This window comes from Lytechinus pictus, chromosome 4 (genome assembly GCF_037042905.1).
Source record: "Lytechinus pictus isolate F3 Inbred chromosome 4, Lp3.0, whole genome shotgun sequence".
NCBI lineage: Eukaryota > Metazoa > Echinodermata > Echinoidea > Temnopleuroida > Toxopneustidae > Lytechinus > Lytechinus pictus.
The window spans coordinates 12,006,994-12,022,998 of record NC_087248.1 but is presented as its reverse complement, the minus strand read 5'-3'; the positions used below and the strand labels follow the sequence as shown (position 1 = coordinate 12,022,998).

General features: G+C 36.8%; 1 protein-coding gene across 1 annotated transcript; it reads left to right on the top strand.

Annotated features, from left to right (window-relative positions):
• The first annotated feature begins 3,053 nt into the window (after nucleotides 1-3,053).
• LOC129259013 (carbohydrate sulfotransferase 11-like) lies at nucleotides 3,054-10,103 on the top strand. The gene is made up of 3 exons (XM_054897279.2): nucleotides 3,054-4,112; nucleotides 5,683-5,768; nucleotides 7,785-10,103. The coding sequence occupies exons 1-3, from the start codon at nucleotides 3,992-3,994 to the stop codon at nucleotides 8,697-8,699; spliced, it is 1,122 nt and encodes a 373-aa protein (XP_054753254.2). The 5' UTR covers nucleotides 3,054-3,991; the 3' UTR covers nucleotides 8,700-10,103.
• Nucleotides 10,104-16,005: the final 5,902 nt, after the last annotated feature.

Here is a 16,005-nt window from a genome sequence, read left to right as displayed (position 1 = left end):
AAATGGTTGCGACTGCGCCAGTTGCATGCAGTGCAGCGCGCATGCGCAGGCTCGACGCCCGGCGGCGCGTTTCCGTTTTACACCCTGGCGAAGGCATTTTCCGCAAAAATAGCCACAAAGCGACTAGTGAAGAGTCTACACACGTCGCTGGTTGCAGCGTGTGACACAGGCGAGTCCCACACCACCGCGTGTAATCTGCACAGTTACTGATCAGAGCATAGAGTTCCTCGGCACTTCATGTACAGAGAGCAGTTATATGAGTGAAATCCGAACATGCTTTTGCAGTTACGTTTTTTTTATGAAAAGTTATGAAAAAGTTTTTTTTTTCTAAATATAAATTATTAACTAAATGAATAGAATGACGGACAAAATAAAAATAAACAGATACATATAATAGAAAGAAAATTGAAGTCTGATGGATTGATACACTTAGATGCCGAAAGATAGATATAGAAGACTGATAAATAGATAGAGACATAGATAGATAGATAGATAGATAGATAGATAGATAGATAGATAGAAGATAGATAGATAGATAGATTGATAGAGAGAGAGAGAACTAGAGAAAGACAGATGGATAGATAGAGAGACAGAGAAGATTAATAGATAGATACTGTAATTACATAGATAGATAGATAGATAGATATATAATTTGAGAGATAGATACATAGACGGATAGAGAGAAAAAGACAGACAGATGGATAGATAGATAGAGAGAGAGAATTTGAGAGACAGACAGACAGATGGATAGAGAGAATTCGAGAGATAGATAGACGGATAGAGAGAAAAAGACAGACAGATGGATAGATAGAGAGAATTTGAGATATATATATATATATATATATATATATATTGGATTTTATTGCAATAAAAACTATCAAAATACAATCACAAGCAGTCAAAGACTGAAATAAGTGAATGTTTACATACAAATAGAATCATAACAAAATATAAAGTAAACATTATAAATAAATATCAAATACAATACAAATTCATACAGATAAAAAAGAAATGTATCATAAATAGATACAAAAGGCCAAAAGTAAAGTGTCAGCAAAGAAGAAAAAAGCGGAATGAAAGATTAAGAAGAAAGAGGTGAGAGAAGGGAAAGAAATTGGGATAAGACAAATTAAAGAGAAGGGAAAGCAAGAGGTGGAATTTGAAAGAGAATAGGAGGCAACCTTCAGAAAAAAAACTCATTATGCAATACAAGACATTTAACAATGGTAACAAGTAAATAAAGTAGTAATTGAATCGAATCGAGCACAAAAAAGGGAAAAGTAGAGCTGAGGAAATAGACTCCCGAAGGAAGTCGAAGCAGTGTTGATATTGCACATGAGTAGATTAACAGATGGATAGAGAGAAATAAAAGAGAGACAGATGGATAGATAGAGAATTTGAGAGATAGATGTTAGATGGATAGATAGATAGACAGATAGATAGGTAGATAGAGAATGAGAGAGACAGAGTAGATAGACAAATTAACAGATAGATATATCATGTAGTACCATAGATTGATTTATAACATAGATAGTGGATAGACAGATATGATAGATATAAGGATAGATATAATATGAAAAAAAAATAATTATGTGTTTTATTTTTCAATATTTTAGCTATTATTCGTTTTCATTCATATAAACGATCATGTGCGATAAAGTAAAAAAAATCATGAAGCCAACGTATATAGTTCAGCGGAACAACCAAAATACAGAGACTGAAGCTTTTGGTCTATAAGCTCAGCTGCATTTGCACGTATGTTCTGCGGATATCTTCGGTGCGGACTTTTGGATCGCGCGCCCAGCTGACTATGTAAACAAACGTAGACGTAGACTCTTCACTAGTCGCTTTGTGGCTATTTTTCCGGAAAATGCCTTCGCCAGGGTGTAAAACGGAAACGCGCCGCCCGGCGGCGAATTAATTCTGCGGATCATGATTTTTTTTATAGGGGGTGAGCCCGGGGGGCGTGCATGGGGGGGGGGGGGGGGTGAGCTAACTAGATAGGGGGTTTGCATGACACCGGGGCATGACACCACTTGCGAAAAAAAAGTTTTAAAATAGATACAAACTTCTTTGACACATAAAGCTTCCTCTTGTTTGGTTTGGTTGGCAACCAGTTAAGAAATGATTATTTTTGCCACTGCTTTTGAAACTTTTTTTCTTTGAAGAATTATATACTTTACCTAAAATAAAAAAAATTCTGTACTATTTTTTTTTAGTTTTACTTTTCCTTTTATAAGTAGAAATAGCCTTGCTAACATGGCAAGGTTGAAAAAATGGCAAAATAGTATGTGGCTTTGAAATTAAACTTGTAAATTTCCTCGTCGTTGATTGGTAAAATTTGATGTCATAATCACGTCGTAATGTGGTCATATGAAAACGCAAATTTCTTTGTCGTTGTTTGGTAAATAAATGATGTCATAATCACGTCATAATGTGGTCATATAAAAATGCAAATTCATTTGTTGCAGATTGGTCGATAAATGACGTCGTAATCACGTAATAATCTGGTCATATAAGAAAGCAAATTTACTTGTCGTAAATTGGTCAGTAAATGACGTCGTAATCACGTCATAATCTGGTCATATAAGCGAGCAAATTTACTTGTCGTAAATTGGTCAGTAAATGACGTCGAAATCACGTCATAATCTGGTCAAATAAAAATGCAAATGAAAGTTGCCATTCTAAGTCGTCAAAATGACGTCGTAAGAACGTCATAAATACGACGACATGACGAGTATTACCACTTTACGATCAGTTAATGACGTCATTACGACCGTGTCTGCTATCAGGGAAACATATAACCCTCGAATTTCATCCTTATTTCCTATTATTTTTTTTAACTGCCACTTTAACACGCGAGTCTATAGGAAATGTTTAAGGCCTGTGATACCTGTTGGAAACAACCTTTTTTGTACTCGACGCCTCCACAAGTAGGATAAGGTCCCCCCCCCCCCCCCCGCGTAATCCCAGTGATGCGTAAAAGAAGAGATTTAATTTTGTTCAACGGCCCGTGGTTCCTTTGTCCGGGTATCGATCCTAATGCTTTGCTGGAATTGTTCCTTGTTACGTAATGTAACACCATATAAAGGTCTATTGCTAAGGAACCTTGGGAGCAAGACAGCAAAGGCTCAATAATCAATAACCTATTCTAGTACTCCGCAATCAGAACCCTTGGAATTTCATCTTCATAGTGGTCCTCCACAGTCATGCAATTATCATAATTATCGCCAGTAGTAACACTCACTCTCTACCTGTGCGTCATACTTGAATTGTAACAAGGACTCAGAGAAAGCGTCTTGCGTTGTCTTAACATTATTCATCAGGTTCATTGCAACATGTTCATAGCATCCACGGAATAAACTCCACCGATCTTTTACTGATTTCGAGCGAGTATTTGTGATACATTTTGGTAAATATTCGAAAAGCATTATCATGATAATCGTCGATGTTCAGTCCACTGGAATTACCACGAGTTATTAACCAACAGGGGGCCTGCTCATCAAAGTAATTTTGACCAGCTTATTTGGCCTAATCACGGATAAAGCATTGAGAGCAAGTATATCTTAAAAGGCACTGTATCTGCATAAATAGCTCTATGGTATCTGGATGTAAATGAGTAAAAGCATTACATCGAATTTTATCATCTCTCATCATAGTACGATTTCAATTCGCTTTATAGTACCAGATGCCGGACCGATAATATGCTTCTATGATTGCTGTAAGAACCTCTGAACATTTCCCATTGTCTTGTGCGACTCTTTCTCCTGTCAAAATATTATATCCAAATTACGTGCTCCTTATCAAGGCCTGCTTTTAAACGCAGTGCTCAATGAATTTCATTGGTTGATTATTGGACAACGTTTAAACCATAACTCAACGGATTTATTTGCGTATATCAGCCATCAAACGAATACAACTCTCGGATAAATGTGCAGTGATACAGAACCTTGATCTCACGTTTTCCTGCTAGAAGCATTAGAGTAGCAGGATGGCGCGAAAACCCAATCTTGAAACACTATGTGGACTTATATTCTTGGTCGGGATCGCATGTCTGTTCATGCTCACCAATGGCAGTACGAAAGATCGCTCGTTACACAACTACAGTAAAGGTAACACAATGCAAATCCGTTAGTGATATATAAAATATAAATCCCCTTTATTTTGAGAATTGTGCCCGGTTTTGGGGGCCATTTCCAGTGACGAGTGGATACCATGTGTGACCAAAAATGCCTCGGCCACATTTGCTCTACGGTGGCCGTACTCGGCGAGTCGAAAACAGCCGCTTTAACATTTTTTTGTACCAGCTACATATTGGTTTGATTGAAGTTGATAAAACGGCTGTTTTCGACTCGCCGTACGGCCGCCATAGAGTAAATGTGACTGAGGTATAAACAACTTCATTTTTTGAGAAAATGACATTTCACTGACTTATTTTAGTCATGATACATGGAAAGCTGCTCGCATTAGACGTCACAAATAAAGAAAATAAACTTCTAATAGCTCTTTCAAAAAGGATCTTTGGAGTTTTCCCAAACCTTCACCAATATTTAATATGCTTTCGGCTGTTTTTACAATTAACTTTTTGTCAGGGTAAACTTTCTCTTTAACTAAACCATGACAACGAGAATACCACCCATTCTTTCTATTACATAACATGCTCCCATGATTTTTTTTTCATACATTTTTTTTTAACCAGAATATATACAAGTTTTGATCCAGTTTCGATTCAACGTATTTTTCCGCACATTTTGCTATGTTTGATGTTCAGTTGGATTTTAATGATTTCCTCAAGAAAAAACAAATATATCGACGCTGATGATGACAATGTCGATGGTGGTGATATTAACTCGTTTTCTGAACATCTCACCGTGACATTTACATACTTTTGGCAGTATAAAGTATTCCGAAATAAAGGTCATATTTCTCCATTTTGCCACATCTACCAGAATTCCAGGGGGCGTTGCCAAAGAAAATAACACACACAGCACCCCCAACTTCCCAGGGCAATATCCCCCCCAAAAAAAAAAAATATATAATAATAATAATGAATAAAAAAAGTATATAAAATATATATATATATAAATTATAAAAATAGAATGTAATAGTAATGATAATAATAATAATAATAAGATAATAATAATGATGACAATTGAGTAGAAGAAATAACCAGTTGTCTCACGATGTAGCAAACGAAGTGGGAAAACTGGTTATTTCTTCTACTCTACCCTTCACCACGATGAACCTCTTCCACATGAATAATGACAATATTCATTCTGCATCACCTTGGTCGAGAGTGGCAAAAGATAGCCGAATATCTTCACTATACGATATGACTTGATCGTGTTAGCAAAATCATGGACCTATTACGAAATGCAGCATTTTATATGCAGGGCATTCATGCTATAAATTAACTCTCTCATGTCTGTATGCTATACATGTATGCAATACAAACTCCATAACTGTGCCGTAACTATGTACATGATGTAGGCCTACATGTATCTTAATGTAGCTACTGCACGTAAGCATGATAAACAAGCTTTTGAACGATGGACATTATCAGCAGACTCTGCAATAATGTACGTAGTAAATGATATGACTGTACATGTATATCATGCTGTTATAACTATGTATGTTAAGAGAGATCAAATACGTACTTTCTTTTCTGTTATTGATTTGCAGATGTCAGAAAAATACTCGGAGAAGATGAAAGAATGACAGACTCTGAACAACGTAAACATGACAGATTTACAAAGGACCAAAGCCTCGTAAGTTTTCTTTCGTTATACCTATTATTTGACTTGACTTGTAATCGATTTTGTTCTTAAAGGGGTACTGCAGTCCGTCAAAATGACGGATAAAGAAAAATCAAACAAACAAAACACTGAAAATGTTATCAAAATCGGACAAGGAATAACAAAGCTATGGCATTTTAAAGATCTGCATATTCCGGTGAAACAGAATCTAAGCATGTCTTCATAAATATCTTATGGGCAAACTGATGATGTCATCCCCACATGTTCTTTTGTATAATGTGAAATTTGGTTTATTCAAGTTTTTCCTCCAAGAAGTAAAAAGTTACACTTGATATTCATTGTTGCAAATTACAGTACTTTATTAAAGGGAGACCAATAAGTAATTCATTCACGTATGTATGAAAAAAATAACAATTATGATTTCATGTGATAACATAACAAAAAGGAGAGTGGGGTTGTGACATCACCAGCCCAACTAATGAATATTAATGATGATGTGCATATAAATGTTTTCAAAAAAAATATTGCCAAACTTTAAAAGTCAATATCTTTATTTGTTATCAGAATTTGATTACCTTTTCAGCATCCTGCTCTGTGAATTTATTTCCATTCATTTACATATAAACATATTTTCAGCCCGAAGTACCCCCTCTAAGTTTTAAGGTCAAGTCCACCACGACAACAATTATTGGTTAAAAATAAAATATTAAGCAAACATAACACAAAAACCATGACCATTGTAAACACGTTAACATAATTATGCCAATAGGCTAACATTCCTATGCTTGACTGTATAGCTACTATTTGTGACACTCTCTTAATGTGCCTTTGCGCCAAATAAAATTAATAACAACAATAACAGCCACCACCACCACCATTACCAGAACCTGGAACCTTTTTTTCTGATTTAAGGTAATTGAGCCCCAGTTATTCTGCTCTCCGCTTTGTTGCTTCACTTTTATGACTTTGTAAATATTGTCAAAAACTAGCAAAATTCCATTCTCATTTGCACGTGGAATTACTATTTTCTTATCAATTTTAGAAATGCTAAATAACAACTTATTAAATTTATTAAAATTCACATTGGAATATCGCGAGAAAGGGGATATTTTAGTGTTATGGTTTTGAAATCAATAATGGATATAAAAAAAATGAAATTACTAATCGCGTTTCTTCTTGCGCAGAAGAAAAAAATACCGGAACTTGAGAAGTGTATTTACAAAGGGAAGTGACCGATTATATAGTAAAAAAAATGAACAAGAAATGAACAAACAAAACTATTAAGGCGACAGAAAGGGCACTGATCTGCTGATCTAGTTGAAACTACTCATCTGTATACGAAAAGTAAATTTACAGATAAGTGATTGAAACTTAACACTATTTGGACAAAGGGTATACTTATCGAATCCAAATCGGCGGTAAGGGGATTGAGAAGGGGTGATGAAGCTGCCGGAAATAATATATTTTATATGTCGTTTAAGAGTAATAAATGGTACATGTTACATAGGAATGTCCATAGTGAAATGGAAATGTCTGAAACAATACTTTCTGTTATTGTTATCTTTTTTCCTTATTTTGTTTGGAACTCATTGAGACTACTTTGTTTATTTTCCCCTGTAATTTAGTTGTTATCTCGACATAGCATATTTCATTAAACGCACTGTTTAAGTGTAAAAAAATGGCAGGACGATACTAGGTGATAAACATCCCAAGCCCCCCCCCCCCCTGCCAGTGTAATAAGTTTTGAGTTTCCCTTCTTTATACAATTTTTTTCTCTCTCTCCTGTAGTCTAGGCCGACTATGAGCAAAAAGAAATGTAGTATCTTAATATTCTTGTATTAATGTGTTCAAAGAGGTGAAATACGGGACAAAATAGCGCCCGGGCAGGTTAATGTGGGACGCGGGATTAAACGGGACTGTCCCTTGAAATACCCGACGTCTGGTCACCCTGACAGTGCCTGCAGTAAAAGATGCCCCCTAGTTCAAATATAATTGTGAATGTCCTTGTCTTCTTGGTTTTTTTCCCAGACTGCCCTTTCAAGTAGCACGGTCGAAGCAGATCGCCAACGCATCTCTATTCTTCAACAACGCAAGGCACGGTTAAAGGAACAGTGCGCCCTCATAAAGGAACACCATCAAGTCCAAGATGTAGCCCTAGATCCGCCAGAACAACTCATTGTCAACGAAGAGTATCGGATTATCTACTGCAACGTACCGAAAGTAGCCTGCACTAACTGGAAGACCATTTTCCTGGAGCTAGGGGGGTTTAGCGAATTCAATACTTCGAGAGAGGCACACCTTGGGGCTAATAAGAAAGGTCGGCTCTATCTTGATTACCTACACAAGTACAATGTCAGCCAGAGGCGATTTATGCTGCAGAACTACACGAAGTTCGTCTTCGTCAGGCACCCTTTCAATCGCGTTCTTTCTGCTTTCCGAGACAAGCTTGCTCCAAACATTTCCGTCTTTTTCCGGAACGAAGATCGAAAGGGGACTTGGATCTCGCAGTACGGGCAGCGGATCATTGACCGTTACCGCGGTAAGGCTGAAGCTGATAGAGTCAACTCGAACTGGAAACAGCAATACGACCTCACCTTTACAGAATTTATCCGCTTTTTGGTTGATCCTGGAATACAGTCGCACAACAAACACTGGGATGATATCCATTCTATATGCAAGCCTTGTGATATCAATTACGACGTCATCGGCAAATACGAGACGATGAGCGATGACGCAGACTTTGTTCTCAGACTTGCGAACATTGACCCCAAAATAAAATTTCCTAAACCACATCCGTCCCATGTGACGAATAGTTCGGACGGATCGCTGGCTGATACGGTCTATAAAGGTGTTCCTAAATCACTTATGTATAAACTGGCGATGCTGTATGCTGCCGATTTTAAATTGTTTGGGTACGATGCTGACCCATATTTACAAATCTGAAATCTGAAGTGATGTGTGTTATGTTGCCGATTTTGTAGTGTAATTCATAATTCGTATTGGATAGGGACTTAGGGTTGGTCTATCGAGGTATGCAAGCGATCGACCCCAACATGGATAAAAAAAAAAAGAGCAAGGAAAGAAAGAAGAAATAAAGACGACTTAAAAACAAGGTCTCTCTAAATATGAGAAATGAAAAAGACGTCAAAAAAAATCTTGCCGCATATCTATTAATACCCTGCCGTCATCCCAGGTCTTGGTCGTAAATGTAATATCAACGGCAATTATTCAAGTGGTGTTTGGCTTTGTTTATCCAGGCAAAAACTTCAAGACAGTCTCACCTACCTTCCAATAAGATTTAATTCGGATATTTCGTACAAAAATATAAGAGTGTACAAATAAGTTTTGAAGGATATATGTATGGTGTTTTTTTTAAGATCGCCGTTATCAGCTGTATCTATTATTCCTGTGTGCCGACATTTATAGTCATCAATTATTGAGGGAGATATCTTATATCATTACTTTTCAAAACAAAGCATCGTACGGTGAGTGAATAGGTCTCTAATTAGGTTGTTACATCCCATGTTTATTTTGTTTACCATAAGATACTTTAAATATTTGTATTCAGAAGTAGTATTACTTTTCACATAAATTTCAGACACAAACATAAAACAAAACCGGAGCACTAATTCCAATTTGATACCATGTATGGCAGTGAAGAACAGAGATGGTTTTCATGAATCAAATGCACTCTGAAAATTAAATGGAGGAAATGGGTAAATCGCCCTTTAAAACGATCGCGGAGTGACAGCTTTTTTGCATTTTTAATAAGGTTGGACGTCTTTCCTCGGCGCTTTTACTCCTTTTCGCCTTCTGTGTATAGAGTATGTTATGTACATAACCAAATCTTATTTGACAAAACAAATTGAAGGATTTCAGTAGCATATATAACATTAATTTGTAACTTGTCATCGATATCATGATGCGTTTGTCAGGGGAGTATATCATGAAAGAACTTGTCTGAAGTCTTATCTGACACGTCCTAATTTATCCGGCAGTTACCATAGTAACAATGATTCTCAGTCAATCAGAGTCGAGGAAATTTGTCAGATCTGACAACTTGTCGGACAACAAATATTAATGAAACGCTCTTTTGAATTAGGGTCGAAATCATTGATGTATTCGATCTCCTACCTTGTATTCTTGTTTATTATTTATAATTTAACCTAGTGACAAATTTGTTTCATATAATTTAGTAATGCCATAAAAATATCATGGTTTTGTATTTCAACTCGTATGCTTTCGCGTTGTCCAATAGAATCAGCAGCGTTAGTATATACATAGTATATATACATGTATATATATATATATATATATATATATATATATATATATATATATATATATAGATTAAATAGAAGCTAGAAAATGGTAAAAGTGAAATTTTCTTCGGCTTTTCTTCAATTATTCAGTTGGTTATCTTCAGAAAATGAAATGAACACGCAAATTCATACAAAAATTGCACTCTGACCCACATACATGTACGCTTTATAACTGGATACGCTATGTGCGCTATATACGCTATATAGCTGGATGTAGATAAACAAAAGTCTGATTTGAAATTGTTACCAATAAACAATGACTGAAAATAAAATTAGCCGCCGCTGCATTATTTGTAAGATTCAATGTTTGATGATTACCAAGTATAAGCATTGACCCTATATGCATGATATGTACAATATTTTATTAAAGCTTTGAAATAGATTTTTTATCATGACTGTAGAATATATTTTTTTTGCAATCCTTAGAGGAATCTTTTTAAATTTTGCTTTTTATCTGTCATAAGTTAATAAAATGGTTTGCATTTAAATACCTCCGTTTCCATCTATGTTGACGTTCTATAGTAAAGTGATTATTTAAGTTACTTTGAAACATGGGGAGAGTAGTGCATGACCGTACGCAGACATTTTCTTGCTGAGGGGCAGCACGCGTAAACTTTTTCGAAAAAAAAAATCGAAATTGGGGAGCGAAGCGATCGAGCTTGTCATAGGAGCACCTTTGCAGTTTGGAAAGACACATTGCAGGGTTTCGTGCATGCTTTAGGTGAATTTTGTGGAAGTTTTCAGTTAAAAAATGTGACTTTTCAAAATTTCGGAGGGGGGGGGGGCAACTGTCCCCCCCCCCCCTCCGTTCCGTACGGCCATTAAGCGTTGTGGTTGGGAGTGGGGGTCACTTTCCACGTACTACGCAGGCCCGTGACGAAGATTTTATAGGAACCCTTGAACATTTATTGAATAAAAAAGCAAGTGAAGTAAGATGGCTAAAAAAAATAATTATGCAAGAGCGAAGCACGATCTTAATTTTTCTGATCTACTGATATGAAATGGGACGTTTCAAGCACGGCTTTAATTCATGAAGTGAGAGAAAATAATTGCATTGAAAACTGTTATAAGCGTTACAAAAATCATCTACAAGCACAGCCCCCTTACACCAAGCTACGTGAAATGGCAGAGGATTGCATTCTTTAATTCTCCTTACCCAGTTTTACTTTTACCTCTCCCTTTCCCTTCATTTATTTCATTATTTTGCTTCGCATTTTTCATCCTTCCCTATTCCTTGTCTTTCATCCCTTTCTTTCCCTTCTCTTTGTCTCTCTCTTCCCTTCCCTTCTTCTCTCTTTCCTTACTTCTCTTCCTGTTTCTCTCCATTTCTATCCTTTCTCCTCTCCCTTCTTTTGCTTATTCCCTCTCTCTCTCTCCTGCCTTCCCTAGTCTTCATTCTTTTTCTCTCCATTTCCATCATTTCTCCCCCTTCACTTATTTTGCTTCTCTTTCTATTTTTTCTTTCCTTCTTTACTTTCTCTCTTTTTTCCTAGCCTTTCTTCTTTTTCTTTCTATTTACATGCTTTCTCCACTCTCTCTTTCACTTACTCTGATTTCTTTCTCTCTCTATCTTTATTATCTAAATACTTCTGTTTTTCCTTCTTAAACTTTTTATTTATATTTTATGTTATTCTTTCCATTATGTACACTTGCATTCATTTTTAAGGTATATTTTCCAAGTCATCGTGAATAAGACTACAAGCCCGGCTCTTTCTTTCATATATTGTATAACTGTTTTTCCGGAACTCTACTCCAAATGAATATGATATGAGTTATGTAACCACTTAAATCTCCGATTCTTACGTTCACAGTATATTTCATTTTATTCGACATTCAATTGATTAATTTTTGTAAAATATACAAAATGAGCTATAAACTATACTTTAAATATAGCACGAGACAAATGAAATTATGAAATAAGACAAATATCATTGAATGACAGAAAGAAAATGAAAAAGTTTATTCTCGATATTCAAGTTATTGCAATCCATATGCACCACATTATTAATTGTACAAAATTATACTCCGACCCACCGATAAAGCAATAGCTTACTCGGACAATAAAAAATGCAACATTCGAGCCTCGTTTAGATATGATACGACAAAATTCTAAAGTATTTCATAGCATTAAAAACTGTAAAAACATGGTTAGCAAATCTAAAAAAAGATACTATTAGTTTAATATTAAGACCAGTATGTGATCTAATATCTTAAATATTTCATTTTGATATCATGATGTGTAATTTGGTGCCGACGCGAGCCCCCCCCCCCTAAAAAAATGATAATAATAGTAATAATGATAATGAATGAATAAATAGATAAATAAATACAAAAAATTAATAAATTAAAACATGTCTAACATATGGCTTTTGTGCGATTCCATGCTAAAAAAATCAGCTATTTTCGAAACATTTTTCAACATGTTGTCCAAGCAAACGAAGAACTTCAATTTGTTTTGTGGTACTAGAGTACTACTGCATAGGTAGACATATGAAAAAATGACAATCAACAGAAATATGCTGTCCATGGGTGAATTAAAGGTGAAAATGTTGCGTGTCGTACGGGACATTTCTGAGTCCCGTACGACACACAACATTTTCGCCCTTAATTCAGCCATAATCAAATATTTTTTGTTGGTAATCAGTTTTTCACATGACTACCCACTATAGCTTTATTATTGACTAAAAATAATTGTTCAGTGCTCAAGCAATTAGCTAAGAGACATTGTTGACAAAATGTCCCGTACGACACGTATGGAATCGCCCTTTTTCATGTTGACCAGTTCGCAGGTATTGACTCTTAAACCTCCTTTCATTAACCGTTTGCAAATGTTAAACTTTGTTCATTGGTCTTTGAAATTGTATCTTGATCTAAGCAAATCAAGAATATACAAGTTTAAAAACCCTACAGGTAGCTAGTAATATGAAACATACTCAATTATTTACCCAAAAAAAAAACATTCCTAAAATACACTACTCAAAAAAAGTTAAGGACCACTTTTTAATGTGTGTATACAATTTTCAAACCGGGTGTTGTATTTCTAGAAATACCCGAATATGGCTGTCTTGAATCTCCTCAAACACCCTGTAACAATTTCACACATGGGTGGTTTCAGTTGTTGCATGATGTCTCTCGCATTATTGCATATCCTGAAAAGTGGGCCCATTGTGAAGTGGTACAAATGTGGATTCAAATGCATTTTCTGTCTTTAGTCTCTACAATCAACAAATTGCTGACAACAGCAATGCCAAGATACAGCTGTCCAGGATGCCATCAAACACAATGAAATCAATTTCACACATGCAGTTCTTTCATGTCTCTTGCATCATTGCAATGTGCCCGTACAAAAGTGGCTTCCAAAGCATTTTCTGTCTTTAGTCTCTACAATCAACAACTTGCTGACAATAGCAATGCCAAGATACAGCTGTCCAGAATGCCATCAAACACAATGACATCAATTTCACACATGCAGTTCTTTCATGATGTCTCTGGCATCATTGCAGTGGGCCATAAGACAAGTGTCTTCCAAAGCATTTTCCGTCTTTAGTCTGTACAATCAACAACTTGCCTACAACAGCAATGCCAAGACACCACCTAAGTGAAACAGATGTAGCCAGAGCCCTAGGGATGCTGGAAGCTGGCCTCAGTCAGCGAAGAGTAGCCAGAATGATGGGCGTGTCACACAGTGTCATTAGCAGAGCAAATCAAAGACACCGAGAGACAGGGCTATACTCCGAGAGACCCGCAGTGGCCGACCAGTTTCGACAACCCCTAGAGATGATCGCTACTTGACGAATCTCAGCCTCCGCAACCGCTTTCACAGTGCACGCCGCCTCAACAATGACTTCGCTGCAGCAACTGGAGTGATTGTTTCCACTCAAACAATCCGTAACCGACTTCACAGAGCCAATATGCATGCCAGACGGCCAGCTCAGTGTGTCCCACTCACCCCTGCTCACAGAAGAATTCGTCTCAACTGGGCCCGGGAGCATGTCAGATGGACCAGACAGCAATGGCGTAGAGTTCTGTTCACAGATGAGAGCAGATTTTCCCTTGACCACAATGATGGACGTTCGAGAGTCTGGAGGCGACCAGGAGAGAGATTTGCAGACCCCTGTATTGCAGAACATGACCGTTATGGGGGAGGCAGCGTCATGGTGTGGGGAGGCATCACCTACGCCAACCGTACTCGTCTCTACGTGGTCCCAGGGGGAGCAATGACAGGAGTGAGGTACAGGGATGAGGTCCTTGAACCTATAGTGGTGCCATTTGCAGAAAATGTGGGACAAAACATCATTTTCATGGATGACAATGCCCGTGCCCACCGAGCTAGGGTGGTGACCGAGTTCCTTGAGGGCCAGGGGATTGAGCGTATGGAGTGGCCAGCGAGGTCCCCGGACTTAAACCCGATAGAGCACGTCTGGGACATGATGGGGAGGAGTCTCGAGCAGCTCGAAGCCCATCCACTTGGACTGCAGCAGCTGGGTGTGGCTCTGGAGGCTGCATGGGATGCACTGGACGTCAGAGACATCAATCGCCTCATCAGCTCCATGAGACAGCGCTGTGAAGCCGTTATTGCTGCAGGAGGTGGTCACACTCGTTACTGAACTGCCTGAAAGACACTCAGACATTCGTTTTTACCACTTCATGTCGGTAGCTGATACCCCTCGGGGCCCACTTTTCAGGATGTGCAGTGATGCGAGAGGCATTGTGCAACAACTGAAACCACCCATGCGTGAAATTGATTACAGCGTGTTTAAGGACATTTAGGACAGTTGTACTGAGGTATTTCCAGAAATAAAACACCTTGTATAAAATCTTTATGTACGTTTTAAAAAGTGGTCCTTAACTTTTTTTGAGTAGTGTATTATAATACATGTTGAGAATCAAGCTGCATTTGTCATAATCCACATAATTCCTATATCACGGAGTATATTTAGTTCATTGTTCACAAATGTTATCCCTGGCCGAAGCAAACCAATATTCAGAAATAATATAAATAATATACATCTTATATTCTTCAAAGCATATCTAATTCTTTATATAAATACCTAAATGTTTGCAAATACGTTCTTTATATCGGAGTGATGATTTTCAATACAAAACAATTTTTTGTTTCCAACAATGCTAAAACCAATCATCCACATACATACAATTAGTTCATTATTCCAAAAGTATTATCTTGTGGTCAAGGCAAACATTATATTTCTCATGAACATACATAAAAAAATAAACATCCCATCCATGATCATGACTGTAAATGTGATGTCTTGTAATTACCAGAAAAACAAATGCAATCCTTCCATCCCAAACCAACAATAAGCTACCCGAATGGAATTTTGAGATTTTATTGAGCTTGAGAAAGTACACCTAAACTTCGAAATATATTTTATCCAAAAGTAATCAACAACCATGCAAATACCTGATTGAATGTAGACGAAATTCGGTGAAAGTTAAAAAAGAAAAAAAAAAGAAAACAAGGTTCGAACTTTGGGGATCACACTAGTAGATATGTGCACATTTTGTGATTTCGGTGAAACTTCCAAAAAAAGTTGTACCCAATAAACTCTTGTAACAACGTTTCACCTCCAAATCTAAAAGCATGAAGACAATTTTTTTTTCAGACACATATTATTTTCTTTGTATTACTTTTTGAAGACCAAATCATTATTCTGATTATTTATAGAGAGCCTTCCCGGTTGACTCGTTGTTGGTTTTAGGGTGGCTAGTTACTCCTGTGACAACAGCCACTTGGATCGTTGAAGATGCTAACAAATAAGTAATTCATTTAATTTACAGTTTCTGAGTATCATTATCCTCATCAAAGTAAACTGATAACCACAATATTCAAAATGATTAAATACTTTACATGTATTACATCAATCATGAAACGAGCCTACAGTAATTATTTACAAACACAATGCTTA